Here is a 14,876-nt window from a genome sequence, read left to right as displayed (position 1 = left end):
ATAAAAAAAAAATCGTGTCCTTGCGGTAGTCACAGAATGACACACGCCGATTTCCTCCCTTCATGAGTATGCAGATGAGTAGTGAGCTGGTCCCTCTCATAATTTCAGGGACAGATCGTAAATTACAGTGGGTCCTAACAGAATCATGGCCTTCTAGGGATGTGAACACATTTGGGTCTGGTTAATTCAATCATACCTCCCCCTGGCATCATGTATCCTTCCAGGTACAGGGGAATGAATGCATTTATTTATTTTCTGAGAAAGGAAATTCACTACTGGCTGTTCAACTGTATCTCTGGCCCTAGAAAAAGAGAAAATGTAGTGTTCAAGCACTTTTGAGGCCAGTCTTGAGTACAAACAAGGGAAGAGAAGTCGGAAGCACATACAACAGGCGTTTAAACACAGGATTCAGAAAGTCATTCCAAGGGCATATGACTGGGGGTCTCCATGGTAGGAACTGGTAAACAAGCTATGGAAAGTTCAGATTTTACTTCTCCTTTTGAGCCATCGTTATCAACCACCTAAAACCATCACCACCTGACCCTGCACATTTTCATCGGTAACCGTGGGCCACTAAGGAAGTGGTTCTCAAAGGGAAAGGTTTTGCCACTCAGAGGCCTTGTGGTGACACCGGGAGATGCTTTTGGTTGTTAAAACTGGGAAGGATGCTGTTATGGGCATCTAGTGGGTAGAGACCAGGGAAGCTTCTCAACATGCTACAGTGTACAGAACCAGCCCCACACCCAGCAAAGAATGATCCAGCTCCAAATGTCAAGAGTGCCAAGCTGGAGAAACGCCGCATGAAGGCAATGAGTCCCAAGTCCGTGGTCACGTCCAGGCCACTGTGGTTGGGTGGGGTGGGGAGACAGGAGTCAGCCTTGAATATGTGCAATCTGGAAAGATCCTACAGGTAATTCTGATACCAGAAGCCGGCCTCCACCCCAGAGCTGTATCCTTCATGTCAGGTCCCTTTGGCCAAGATACTTGGAAAGAAGAAAAAAACCGCCTTCCATTCTGAGCACATGATTCCAAAGATGGGCTTTGTCTTTGTCTCCATAAATTCACTCCATGGGTATTTGCCTCTTGCTTCCTCCCACTACCTATTCTGTACTTGTCTCTATCACCCCTGTTAAGTCCCTCGTGCCTTTATTTGATCCCAACCTGCTCCCTCACCCTCCCTTCCCCCAGAATGACCGAGGACAGTCTTATCCCTCCATGCATCCACCAGCTACATCAAAATCTCTTTGCCTCAAGGCAGCTGATACCAGCGAAATGACAGAAAAGCCATCTAACTCACATTAATGGCAGGTCATCCTAAAATATTCCCAGAAGATCCGATTTTTTTTTTTCAAGGAAGGATGAGTTAGTCACATGAATTTCTAATGGACCGAGCACTTGAAAACATACCTTGTATGTCTGGTACCGAGTAGGTGCTCAATAAATATTTACTGAATGTCTCAATGAGTAAGAAAAGATTTCTAGGCAAGAGCAGCTTCCTGTAACTCTGGGTTTAATGCCTAAGCTTTTCACTATCTCTTCCTGAAAATTTCAAAGTCTAAAATGGTTCTGTTCGTGACTCAATGACCCTCCCCTTCCTCCATGCCCACAACATAAATAAAGATTTATTCCCAGGAAACGTGGTCGCTTTCCACAATGGTCACTTTCCACAATGGAAGGGCCCACTAGGGGATGGTAACCATCCCAACGTGTGAGATACAAGCAAGGTGTTTATCAAAAATAGCAATAGCAGAAATGCCCCAGACCCTGAGGTCATACAATAACAGGTAATCAGAGAATGTGGCCTTCTAAGATCCCCAAATCCTTCTCTTTTACTGACTCTAATCAACCACCCAATTCAGCCTGCTCTCCTCCAGTCTACAGCCTCCCCTATCCACCTCCATCCCTCCTTTACCACTCCAAGATAAAAGGAAAAGCTAGGAAAATAACACTAATAAAAATAATAACATCACATTTTCTCAATTCTAAGAGGCCACGGATTGTAGGATGTATCAAAATATTTTCCAGGAGAAAAAGACCATCAGGCAAACTACTTTTGTAAGTTCACATCCCAATTTCAGAAACAGTAAAATGTGAAAAAGCCTGCATCATCGAAGAACTGAGTGACTGTCACAAATACCAGCAGAGTACTAGGTGAATGACATATTTTGCTTCCAAACTATTACTCCCATCGAGACTGAGCAAGGGAAGTGCAAACGGGATGGGAGAGCCAGCCTCAGATGCAGGTCTGGGGACCCTCAGGCTCCTGTACTCTCCCCGTGGAGAGAGGCAGCTAGCGCTCTCCGGGCAGGACAAGATCCTGACTCTTCCTCCAGGACTCTCCTCCCAGGCTGCCCTCCTCCAGGATCGGGCTGTGGGGCCTTACTCACGCAGAATTCATACTGCCGCCTCTCACATCAAGATCCTTCCACCCTGAATCTTAGGTATGGGAACAGCTGGCCTCTTGTGATGGCAATGAAGTGACTCCAATGTCAGTCCCAGCAGCAGCTACACACTGTCATGCTTACTCTGGGCCACTAACCTCTAGGAACTAACCTCTACGTGGAACATCTCCCGTCTCTGGCACGGCAATACCTTGGGTGCCTGACCATCCCCGTTTTAAAGGCAGGAAATGTTTGAGATTGTATCACAGGTATAAGGATGGTAGGAGGATGGGGGAGAAGGGAAGAAATACTTCACAGCAACTTCTAGAAGTCTGTCTTTCCTCCCCTACCTTGTGACCCTCCAAGCGTCCTCCTGCTCACTCCGCAGCGCACCCGGACCCGACTGCATTCAGGAAAGCCACATACTGGACAGAGGTCGTGTCTGCCCAGTCAGGGGGCTCCTGGGGATGGAGCAGTGTGGTTTTTCTGCCCCAGCCACCCAGGCCCTGAGACTTCAGGGCCAGCCACAGGAGGCAGGAGGGGACCACCATCGCTGGGTGTGCTCCGCACCGTCCGGGCAAGGGAGGTCAAGGATCTTCCTCGGAGAAATTCTGCTCTGCACTTGCTCTGCTGGTCCTCCTCACTGACCCGGGCTTGCCAACTGCACCTCGCCTGCCCGCCACCCCCACCCCGGGTGCTTGCCGACTGCTCATTAGTTTTCTAGCGGGGACAGCAAATCCTGCCACTCTCCCTTCAGGACCAGGGCCACGGGAAGAGCATCTCCTGATTCTACACCAGCAGAGTGCACAGGGAAGTTCAGAAAAAGAAACTGTAATAATAACCCAGTGAGAACACCATTTTACTTTCAAAAAGGAAACACCTTCGGATACCTCCAGCCCAGTCCTTTGGGGTCAGATCAGACCTGCTCATCCCTCTTTGAACGTTCACCCTTGAACTCCTCAGCCAGTGCTGCCCACTCAGCTTCCCCAGTTCATCTCTAATCCATGTCCATGGCTTGTCCCAAGGGCACTATCCTGCTATAGGCCACAAGTGTCTTGCTTGGACTGGAGCAGTAGCCAACCCAAAACATACTGCCACAACTTACTTTCAAGGTCTTGGTTTCCTGCCTCACCTTTGGAATCACTCCCCGCACTGCCTCCAAGGGTTTTTTTGTTTTGTTTTGTTTTGTTTTCAGATCTGAGAATCCGAGACTAGTTCTCTACTTGAAACTCTAAGCCATCTTTTATTATTTTTTGAGAGAGAGCACATAAGCAAGCTAGTGGGGAGTGGTATAAGGGGGAGGAGAGAGAGAGAATCCCAAGTAGGCTTCATACTGACCATGGAGCCCGATGTGGGGCTCGATCTTATGACCCTGAGCAGAAACCAAGAGTCGGATGCTTAACTGACTGAGCCACCCAGGCTTCCCTCAAAGCCATCTTTTAATTACCTGTGGATTCAACCCAGAGCTGTAATCTATGAGACCCTTCATACCTGTCTTATTTGCACCTCCCCCATAAATCACCTAGAATCCTATGCATTATGTGTTCATTTATTTATCTGACAAATATTTACTGAGCACCTACTAAATGCCAGGCAACTGTTCTGATCCTGGAAACGTCTCAGGAACAAGACAGACAAGGTGGTATTTACGCATCAGCAGGAACAACACACAAGGACCAGGTGAAGCCAGGCGTGTCCAGGCACCTGGGTCTTCACGGCTGGGTGGGTGGGCTGGGCCAGCCATCTCGATAAATCCTTGCAAGCCAGACTAGAAGGTGAAGGATACTTTAAGGAACATGGAAAGAGCAGGGTGGGAATGAGAGGCTGGCATCTCAGGTGACAGGATGGAAGGGAACAATCAGGCAGACACTCGCCGAGAAGCTGAGACCTGAACCAAGACCTGCAGGGAGCTGTGGCAGCGAGACAGCGATCTGGGAACCGGCACTCCCGGCGGAGGACCGTCAGAGCAAGGGACCTGAGGCAGGAGCCTGCCCAGTCTGTCTGAGGAGACTCAATGCTTCTTTCAGGGTTTGTCTGCACCGTCCTCTCTGGGGACCTCGGGCCTCTGCGTGTGGCATTCTCCCTGGGAGGGGACATGGAGGCTCATGTCACCATGCTTCTTCTCTTCAGAATCCTTCCTGACCCCTCAACCCACCTGCCCAGGGCTGCTTTCCCTGGAATGGGATTCTCCCTTCCAAGGTACCTGCCACACTTTCATGTAACCGTGTGTCCCGCTGGACCTAGAATCCAGTGGTCAAGAGCGTGGCTCAGGGGCCACCGTGTCCGCAGTCCGGGCTCTGTCATCATCTCAGCAAGATACTTAGAGACGTCTGTGAGGGCTAAATCAGACAGCCCAGTGCCTGACACGTGACAGCTCATAATAGAAATTAGCCCGGGGGGGGGGGGGGCAGGACTGGGTCTGCCTTATCTATGATTTGCTCTCCCAGGCCTGGGGCCGGTCCAGGGGCTCCAGACATAAATTAATCCATGAAAGAACAAGTGAATGAATGCATGTGGAAGGCAGAGCGATAGGGACATGAAGGGGGCGGCGGGGGAGGGGGGAAGGGGGCAGGCGGGCTTCTGTTCCTCTAACTCTCAGGAGCTGCGGGGTGAGGAACAGGGAGAAAACAAAGACCAACATGGTAAAGGGAGCGATCACTGACGAAGTAGTGTGCAAGGCAGAGCCATTCCCCAACTTAACTACCAAAATAAAACCTCTGTGGGGCAGTGATGGCCATATTATTCCCCCACTTTCAGAGAACAACAACAGAAAAGAGGCTCAAGGACATGGAAGGATTTTTCTAATATCGTGAAAGAAAGCAGATCCCCTTTAAAGTTAATGGGAAAAAAAAATCATTAACACGTCTTCACCAATTTTGGCAGGAACAGAATCCTTGGTGTTGCCCCAGTGGTGAGCATCTCGGCTTGTCCAACGGACAAAACATCTATCTTGTCCATGAACATCTACCTAAGGAGAGAAGCCAAGAGCTAGCTCCTGACTCCCAGTGGAAGGAGGCCCGGACAACAGACTCAAAGAAACAAGGGGACGAGGAGCATACAACGTAACGGGCTGTCGAACTTTCCCAGTGGGAAATCAGGTAGGTGACAGAGGTTGAAGGAAACGATGAGCATGGGTGGTGAGGCAGGAACGTGATGAAGAGGAGGAGGACAGAGTATCTGAAACCACCGCAGAGACGCAAAGAAATGCCCCAGCCTCCGAGTGGAGCCTAACACGAAACCCAAACCCCACAGAGGAGACTCACCCCATCCCAGCAAAAGCCCGGGACCTTCGGCAGGAACAGAGCATCACCCACATGACGCAGGCTGGCCCAGTCACTGAAAAGCGCCTTATGTGAAACGTATCTTTTAAGATTTCTGCTTTTCTTCTCCGGGGCAAAACGGTCTCTCTAGGAAGGTGGGAAGGGACGTGAGATAAGGGCTACCTTCTCCAGAGCAGGCCTGGCCGAGGAGGGCCGGCTTTATTCAGGGAGACCCCATCGGCGCCAGCCTGTGTGGGGCGGTGGCCCTCAAAGTTCCTCTTCGATTCCCTATAAGGGAGGGAGGTGTGGAGCCTCGCTTGGAGGTCGGTGAAGAGAGCGAAGGAGAAGGATCGAAAGTCAAAGGAAAAGGGGCAAATGGGATAATACAGGATAAGACAGCACAGGAAGGAAAAGGAAAAAATAAAAAGGAGACAAGGAAGGAGAAGCATCTCCTGGGCACCAGGATCCCTTCCCCAAATCCACATCCTTGAGAGACGGCGTCGGTGTGTTCTCTCTACAGGTAGGGGAGCGTGGTACAGAGGGTCTGTGGACACCCCAGGACCATCCTGCTGATAAGCAGACCAGCAGGGATTGGAAACCTGATGCCTTCCTTTGCCAGGCTTTTCCCTACTCCTACAGGTCCACTGACGAAGGGAGGGAAGGAGGAAAGAAGGAGCAGCCTAGGCAAGGTAAGGAAGAAAGATGTGACCTGGAGAAAGGTTACGAGTGCCTAAAAACTCCAAGGCAAGTGATCATCATCACAAAAGCTCTACAAATGTCTTCCCAAAAGTAGTACTTTTAAGGTTTTGCATATTTGGAGTTTCCACATTATTTTACACTTAAAGCCACCCCAGCCCAGATGGCTTCGTGGACAAAGCTGTGAGGTAATGGAGCAGACACACTTCAAGGACGTCCGCCATGACCCCACACCCTTTAGCGGGCGTCCTTAGGGAAAAACTCACACTCTATCTTGCAGCCTCCTCACAAAGACCCTGTTGGCACTGCTCCAGGCTCACTGACGCCCAGAGAAGTCAGATAACCTGCCCATGGTCACAGTGTGACTCCGATTTGGCCGCCCTCCTACTGACCATGACGAGGGCATGAGTAGAGCTCTTGGGCTCACAGCTACTTAAAAGATGATGTTCTGGGATATCACCAGCTGGGCCAGGATTCCAGAAACCAAAATTTATTTCCTCAGCTCCTGGGAAAACCACATGTCTCTATGGCCTTGATTTTGCCCTGATTTAGCGCTGTTCTCTGAATGCCTCCTACAACCCGGTTCCTGCGGTCACCTAGCCTGCTCTCATCTACCTAACTTTGGTCTCTCCACAGAGACTCTAAGGTCCATCATCTGTTCTCCCAGGAAGTGTAGATGCAGGGAAAAGGGTCATGGATTTAGAGTTGGGTCATCGGAGTTCCAATCCTGGTCCTACAGCCTAAGACTGAGGCCCCGGGCATGCTCCGTAGGCCTCCCTAAGTGTGAGTTCCTGGATCTTTGAAGATGGAAACATTCACAATGATGACTCCATGGAGTGTTGTGAGGAGTAAATGAGTTTCACCATAAAGTGCTTCGCAGACTGGTTGGCACAGAGTAAGTGCTTTAAAATGTGAGCTGTAATTAGTCCACGGTGAGTCTGTTCATCCTTAAAAGATACGCCCCGGTGTGACCGAGCTGCCCACACAGTGCCACGAAGGGGATGAGCAGGAAGATGTCCCCCTGTGCTCGCTACTCCCACCAGACCCGTTTGGGGGCCAGAGCTTTATGCTATGGCAACAGACTTTTCATAAAGGAAAGGCATTTTTTCTCAAGAATAAAAATACTACGTTGAACACGGCATTCTTCTAAAAGCTTCAAATTATGGAGGTACATTTATTATTTATGCTTTCATAACAGCCCCTTCGTATTGTAAAATCAGAGATTATTTCCAAAATTTTTGTGGAGTAAAACTACGGCACTCAGGATGGTGGATAACTCATGATCAGGGGTCACAGCTGAACTGTGAGGCGCCCCCCCACCCCCAGCCCCAGCCCCCCACTCCAGCCCCCAACCCCAAGACATCAGGAAGCAGGAGAGGCAGGAGACAGAGCCCAGACTCCACAGCCAGATGGGCCAGGGCTCGGCGCTTCTGTGAATAGCTCTTTGAGCAGGAAAAGTGATTCCGCCTCTCTCGGGCCCAGTTGGTTCTATTTTTCAAATGTACAAAGCTTCTAGCTCAGGGCCTGAAACAGAAGTCCTTGGGAAGTAGTACTTTCTCCTGGCTTTCCAAATACTCGGTTCTCTGCCTCCTCCTCACCCTCTCCATGTGGCTGTCCAATTTAGGAATTTGAAATGTAAAAAGTCCCAAACCAAGCTCCTCTGCGTGCATTCGTGGTGCGGTGTGGCGTGCCGGCTGACCCATCTTGCCCTCTGCTCTCTCTCGGCCCCACATCCAACCAGCAGAACATCCTGACGCCTCCACCCCCAAAACGTACCCCCACCTCTAGGACAACATCTTCACCTGTGCTCCTACACTTGGGTCCGGTGGCTGCACCATCTCGGAAGTGGTCTCCTTGCTTCCTCTTATGCTCAGATGGGCGGCCAGGATGACCCATTAAAAACATCAACCAGGTCCCATCACTCCTGCCCAAAGGGGCACAACGGCTTTCCCTTAGCATGGAAGGTAGAGGCACAATCCTCCCTCTGTCTGACGAGGGAGGCCTCCTTGATCTGACCCATCAGCCCCTGCCCATCCCGGGCTCTCCCCAACCTACTGCTCAAACGAGTTTCCCGAAACTTCACATTTGCTGTCCCTTAAGCCTAGGACACCATTCCACTTTCCTCCAGGCATGCTGGTGTGCCCGTTCTCTCAACTTCAGCTTTCTGTTTACACATCACCCTTTTCTTTTCTTTTAGAGAGACAGAGGCAGAGAGAGAAGTGTATGCAAGTATGAATGGGGGTGAAGGGCAGAGGGAGAGGGAGAGAATCTTACGTCGACTCCACACTGAGCATAGAGTGTGATGCAGGTCTCCTTCTCATGACCTGAGCTGAAATCAGGGGTCGGACACCCAACCCACTGAGCCACCCAGGCACCCCGAATGTCACCTTTTCTGTAAGACTTTCCATCACCACCATTTAATTCCATTACCATTTAATATTTGAAGAGTAAAACAGTGTGTGTGCACCTGGACACACATTCCTCATCGGCTCTCACCAATTTCCTCCAGACCAAGCACGGATCACCATCGAATACGGTGTCTGCCTTACTTGTTTACTGTCAGGCTCCTCCCCACTCAACTGTATACTTGCCAGGGTAGGGGCCAGGTGTCTCTTATTCTTACAACATTCCCAACATTCAGGCAACCATCTGGCCGCCAGACTGTTCAGTTCCGTGGCGGAGCGGGTGGCTCCTCACTCTCGCCATCCGTGGCCCATGCGGTCCTTTTTGCTGAGAATCAGTGGCCCTGAAACTCCTCCGGCGGCTGCAGCTGGGGGTAAGTAAGAGTGCAGACGGCTGACCTGGGGAGGGTGGCACCCGCCATGGAGGTGAAGTCAAGGCTTAGGGGGCACGTGGACACCCCCCACGGGCACACGATGCTACTCACGGCAGTGGTGGACGGCGGGTCGAAGCCCTTGCTGAAAGGCTTCTTACTAGAGTCTCCAGGTACTGGATTTAGATGAGGGGACTCTCACATGGGATCTGAACCCAAGAGCTCCAGATAACAAGCTGCTGTTAAACAGAGAAAAACGAACAAGGCCAAACCGCATCAGGGTCACTCACAATGTTTATGCTGACGGATGCCAACTGTAATTGCCTTTATGAGAAAGGAAACTCTCCGTCTTGGATCAGAGCTTTCTAAACTCATGGGTCTGGTGCTCAGGGGCTTTCTTCCTGTTCCATGACCTGGCTCCTAATTATTCCAGTTTAGAACAAAATAATTACAAAACAACAACAACAACCCCCCCCAAAACCAACCCTTTCCAAAAGAGTGTCATATGGAGAAGAGCAGAGCCTCCTTATTTTCCTGTCACCTCCGTATTTTTCCCCGGAGAGTTAGAGTGGGCATGGGAAAACCTCAGATGTTTTCATACTCCTTCCCTAGTGTTAAGATAAAAACATACGGCAGCCTGCCTCGTTTGTGAGCTCCTTGAAGGCAGGTGCTGTGTTCTCCACAGTTTTGGGTAACAGCCACATCTAATATATTCTTCTGCCCAGCAGGGACCTAACGAGTGCTAGAAACAAACCAATGAAAGAACGAATGAACAAATAAAATGCAGCCCATTAACTCAGTTCCTTGCATTCAAGTGCCTCCATCCCCGTCCTGACCTTGGCCCATGTACTCTGCTCTGCCCCAGGATCCCAAGCCTTGGGCCAGCAAGCACCCCAGGAGCCCCCCCCCTTCCACAGATATCGGGGCTTTACCACCAGGATTAGACTATTGCTGGTATGGGCTTCAGAACGCCACCAGCAAAATGGCAGGTCCTCGCCGGGACAGAATAAATGGGATTTCCCAGCTACAATGCTACGATGAGTGACCACCTGTTCCAGGGGGTTTGCTGGGTCACACTTCTCCAAGGGAGACTTGTACCTTTAAATGCATCCCGCAGGTCTCTGTTCTGGGGAAACGGGCTCTGATATGGAACCGAGCATGCAAGAGGTTAATTTAGGGTGTGGTCTTGGGAAAGGCATCTGGAAAAGGAAGGGAAGAGGACTGGGCAGAGGGAGAAATACAGCTGTGACTGGTTTCTCACAGCTGGCCCTGCGAGATTCCACATCCCTCAGGAAGGGGGCATGGCCAGAGGCATCTGCCTCCTCACCTGTGGCCCTGTCCCAAGGGGCTGACAGCAGAGGGCCATCTGCGGGCTGCACCCCCAGCAGCTGGAGTCAGAGTCCTTCACTCCCGAAGGGGAATGTGGGCACCAACCACACACAACTGCTTCGCCTCTCCAGCAAGTCAGAGCGCGATGACCACCTCCTCTGTGATGCCCTCCCAGCTGCCTTCTCCAACTCCCCGCCTCCAGGAGAGGTGGTAACTCTCATTCTTATTCAACTCTTTATTTCCGGAGCCCAGCATACAAGCAACACCCAGTGGAGAGGCAATAAAGGTCTGCTGAATGAACACAACACTGCGTACTGGACATGAGCATGAAAACGGGAATATCACAGAATCACTTTTAAAAGACTGTCGCCTGGGGGCACTTGGGTGGCTCCATCAGTTGAGCGTTTGATTCTTGACTTCAGCTCAGGTCATGATCTCAGGGTCATGGGATCGAGCCCCACGTCAGGCTCTGTGCTGGGCATGGAGTCTGCCTGGGATGCTCTCTCTCCCTCTACCCCCACCCCCCAATTAAAAAAAGAAAAAACAAAAAACCTGTACCCGAGGAGTTCAATGTAGTCAGAAAAACAAACAGAAATGATGGGGGAACTTGATAAGAGATGCACACAGAAGCACATGTATGTGTATTCCGGTCTCAACTCTGGTCTCAACCCTGCATGCCTTCAAGCTTCAATTTCCTCGTGACTTGAAAAGACAGATCCTAACGTTCTAAGAAGAGACCTGAGCTGAGACACATTCAGCTTCAACAGTTTTGCTGTCTTAGTGTCATTACTGACATGAAGAAGGAAAGTAAGTGTTGATCCTGACAAGGGGAAGAGTCTGAGGGTCAGAGTGTCTCCCCCATGATGTGCTGAAGGCTTTTTCAAATTAGCCTAGAGCTAAGAGTCCCCGCCCCCATCCACTCCCACTGCCCCAAAGAAGCACGCAAAGATGGGAGTAGGTAAGGAGTTTACTCTTCTGTCCATGAATGGAAACAGAAACCAACTGGAACATCTTGTGATTTATGAAAATGCTGTGATTTTAAATCACTGAGTAGTAGTCCACCTTCACAGGGTAAGGAGCTACAGAGAAGCCGGAGGAGAGGTTTTAAACATGTAGCCAGAATGCAATTTTAAGAAGAAAACTAAGAAATAAAGAAAAAAAACTCACTCCCAAATTTCTCTCTCATTGCATTTGTCTAATATAGAGAAGAATGTGTAAGAATTTAATTTTAAGGAAGACATCTGGAGGAGGGATTAAAATAAAAGCCCAAGATTTGTGCTAACTTGGCACTTTTCCCATGCATTCAAGCCAGAGTCAAGTACTCCTACTGGGCTCCCAGTTCCCCAGCACATAATCTCATACACCTTGATGCAGTGACAAGAGCTCCAGTAATGGCTATGAAAAAACTAACCAGACAAGGAGGAACGTCTTATAAAGCCAATCTTCTATACCTCCTTAAAGTGATAAACCGCAACATGAATGAAAGCAAAAGCCGTTTGAACATTTTCCAACACTATAATCAATACTCATCTCTACCAACTCAAAGGTATTTCTCAGCAATCAAAGCATCATTTGATTAAAACAACAACAACAACCCAGAACTGATAAATGCAGGTAAGTCAATACTTAATTATCTGTATACAAAATATACACATTTGACCTTTATCTCTTACAGAGCTACCAAAACTGGGTTCTTCCTATGAGCACTGACATGACCTCTTCATTTACTAAAAAAACGCAAACAAATTCCAGTTTGATTCGAACATGCTTCAAAAGCCAGCAGAGTTGACACCTAACTAGATTTCTAACTCCTTGTCCATGTCATTAGCATGACCTCATTAAATGTGGGCTTCACATAAAAAAATAAAATCAAATCACTGTACTTGACATGACGACATCTTCAAAGATACCAGGAAAAAATGGGCTACAATTACCTTTGAACTTGTGGAACACGGCCCACAGCTCTGCGATGTCGGTGGCAAAGGTGATATCCGTGTCAAGGACAATGACCCTCTCCAGGTTGGCAGGAAGAGTCTTGGTCAGGACGAGCTTCATCAGACCATAAATGCCTGAGTAGTGTTTGTTGGGGATCCAGGAGACTTCAGACTACATCAGACAGGGAAGAGGAAAAAATAGAAAAAAAAAAAATCATTACATTCATTTTTTTTTGCATAAATATTATAAATAGTCCCTGGTACATAAGATGTATTCAATAAAAATTTGCTGAATAAATGAATATTTTCTTAAAGATTTGTTTATGTAATTTATGGTTTGGCATGTGAAGTTTATTGGAAGAAAATGCATCTGAATCAAGGGAAAGGAAAAGCAACATTTATGATATAACTATTATTTGCAGACGCTATGCTCAGATTTTTTAAATAAAATTTTTATTATAGAAATTATATACGCTCTGCTTGACTTATTTCACGTAAGCAGAGAAAAGCACTTATCATATGATTTCACTTACATGTAGAACATAAGGAATAGCATGGAGGACATTAGGAGAAGAAAGGGAAAAATGAAAGGGGGAAATCAGAGGGGGAGATGAACCACGAGACTATGGACTCCGTGGGTTTTAGAAGGAAGTGGGTTGGGGGGATGGACAAACCTGGTGGTAGGTATTAAGGAGGGCACCGGTTACATGGAGCACTGAGTGTTTTACGCAGACAATGAATCATGGAACACTACATCAAAAACTAATGCTGTACTGTATGGTGACTACCTTTACATAATAAAAAAAAATTATATAGGGTCACTGGAGAAAAGAAGACTATGTTACAAAAGAATGAAAGTATAAAAATGGGATCATACTCTATTTTTGTTTTGCAAATAGTGCCTAATTGTTCCAAGGTAGATCTATTTCTTTCGATCATATTTTGTCATTAAAGGCTGCTACTTTAGTGGCATCGTTCAAGTTTATGCTTATGTATTTTTTCGAGTTTTAATTGGACCAATTAGTGTTGCTGTCTTCTGGTTCTCACACATACAAGAAGGACTTGTTCATAAGCTAAGCAACACTCTTCACTGGGGAGCGAGAGAAGACACACCCACAGACAGTAATGAACAGCCCACGGACAGCCACCACTGAAATCCTCCCATGATGTAACAGGACAATCAAGGTCCCACAGGTGGGTACATCTGTCAGCAAGTCACACAGCTTGGTACCACCTGGTACCCAAAAACAAGGCTGAAAATAATACCAGTGTGCTGAGAGCTCTCAAAGGAACAGGTCATATGACTCCATAGCCTCCATCCTAGCTGCCCTGGGGGGCCTCAATGAAAGCCGAAACACACTTAAATTCTTCCAGAAATTAACATTGATAATGGAACTCCTCTGCAGAAAATGTGGCCACCTTACTGAGATTCCAAAAAACATTTACCCCTTTTGTCCCTATAATTCCATTCTGAGGACACTGTTCTAAAAAAAAGGCACATTTAAAAATGAGAAACCAGTTTTATTCCCAAAGATGTTCATCACCATGTTATAAAATAGAAACAATCCAAATGTCCCAAAACTGGACAGTTAATTAAAACTTGCTTTTTAAAAATCTGATAACATATTATTTAATGGCTATGAGCAATGTAGATTAAGATGTACTAAAAAAAAACCCCAAAAAACAAAAAAGAAACTTGCATGTGATGTTAAAAGAAAAAAGGCAAGTTTTTAAAAATTTCTTTTGCTTAATAACCACTATGTATAATCAAACAACATGAAAACACATCCACCCAAACTCACGCAGAGAAAGAAGAAACAGAAGCAAGGAATCAAATTACTAACAGTGGTCATTCGGGAATGATGGGTCCCTCCTCTAGATAAATAGGTATGTATTTTACCACACTTTTCAACTTTTTAAAACAAGCAGCTACTATCATTGTAAAGAAAAACTAAGCATTGCATTCTTTTTAAACATACCATCATCGGTGATAGTGGGAAAACAGGGACACAGACGTTGCCTTGGGAAAGCCAGGACAAAGGACCCCGTGGTAATTCACACAATCCAGCCCATCCCTCACACCCACTCCATGTTCTGCGTTCCTCTCTAGTTTACTTAAAAATACCATGTCAGCCACTCCTTATCCTCTCAATACACGTGCAATTTTGACCAGGGGAAAAAAAGGAAAAAAGGAAAAATATGAACTGATGGACAAAACCGTTCACCACGCATCAGTCTCAGGAAAAGAAACTTGAACTCTGTCGTCCCATCACCATGTTCCCGGGCAGTATGAAGGAGGGGAAGCAGAGACAAAAGCCAAAATCTGAACCCCAGCCCCATACACGGTGTTGGTCTCCCTAAGCCTCAGTTTCTTTCCCTGTAAAAAGAAGACGACACGTATATTACGTGGTTCGTGTAAGAATCAGAGATGGAAGGATTCTAGGGTTTTACACAAAAGCCCTGCAGAACACAGAAGCTCCCACCTTTCTCCTGGTTCCCCTCT

At 47.7% G+C, this 14,876-nt stretch overlaps 1 protein-coding gene across 1 annotated transcript in view; it reads right to left on the bottom strand.

Annotated features, from left to right (window-relative positions):
* Nucleotides 1-14,876, bottom strand: part of LOC111157527 (LARGE xylosyl- and glucuronyltransferase 1) — a 566,731-nt gene that overhangs the window by 253,943 nt on the left and 297,912 nt on the right. Inside the window, exon 6 of the mRNA XM_022519012.1 lies at nucleotides 12,374-12,545. Within this exon, the coding sequence (XP_022374720.1) occupies nucleotides 12,374-12,545 (172 nt within the window). The remainder of the gene's footprint in view (nucleotides 1-12,373; nucleotides 12,546-14,876) is intronic.

The sequence above is a fragment of the Enhydra lutris genome, unplaced genomic scaffold (assembly GCF_002288905.1).
Source record: "Enhydra lutris kenyoni isolate GAN:26980312 unplaced genomic scaffold, ASM228890v2 scaffoldscaffold55, whole genome shotgun sequence".
Classification (NCBI taxonomy): Eukaryota; Metazoa; Chordata; class Mammalia; order Carnivora; family Mustelidae; genus Enhydra; species Enhydra lutris.
Note: the sequence above shows the minus strand (reverse complement) of the source record. Positions and strands in the feature narration are given on the sequence as shown.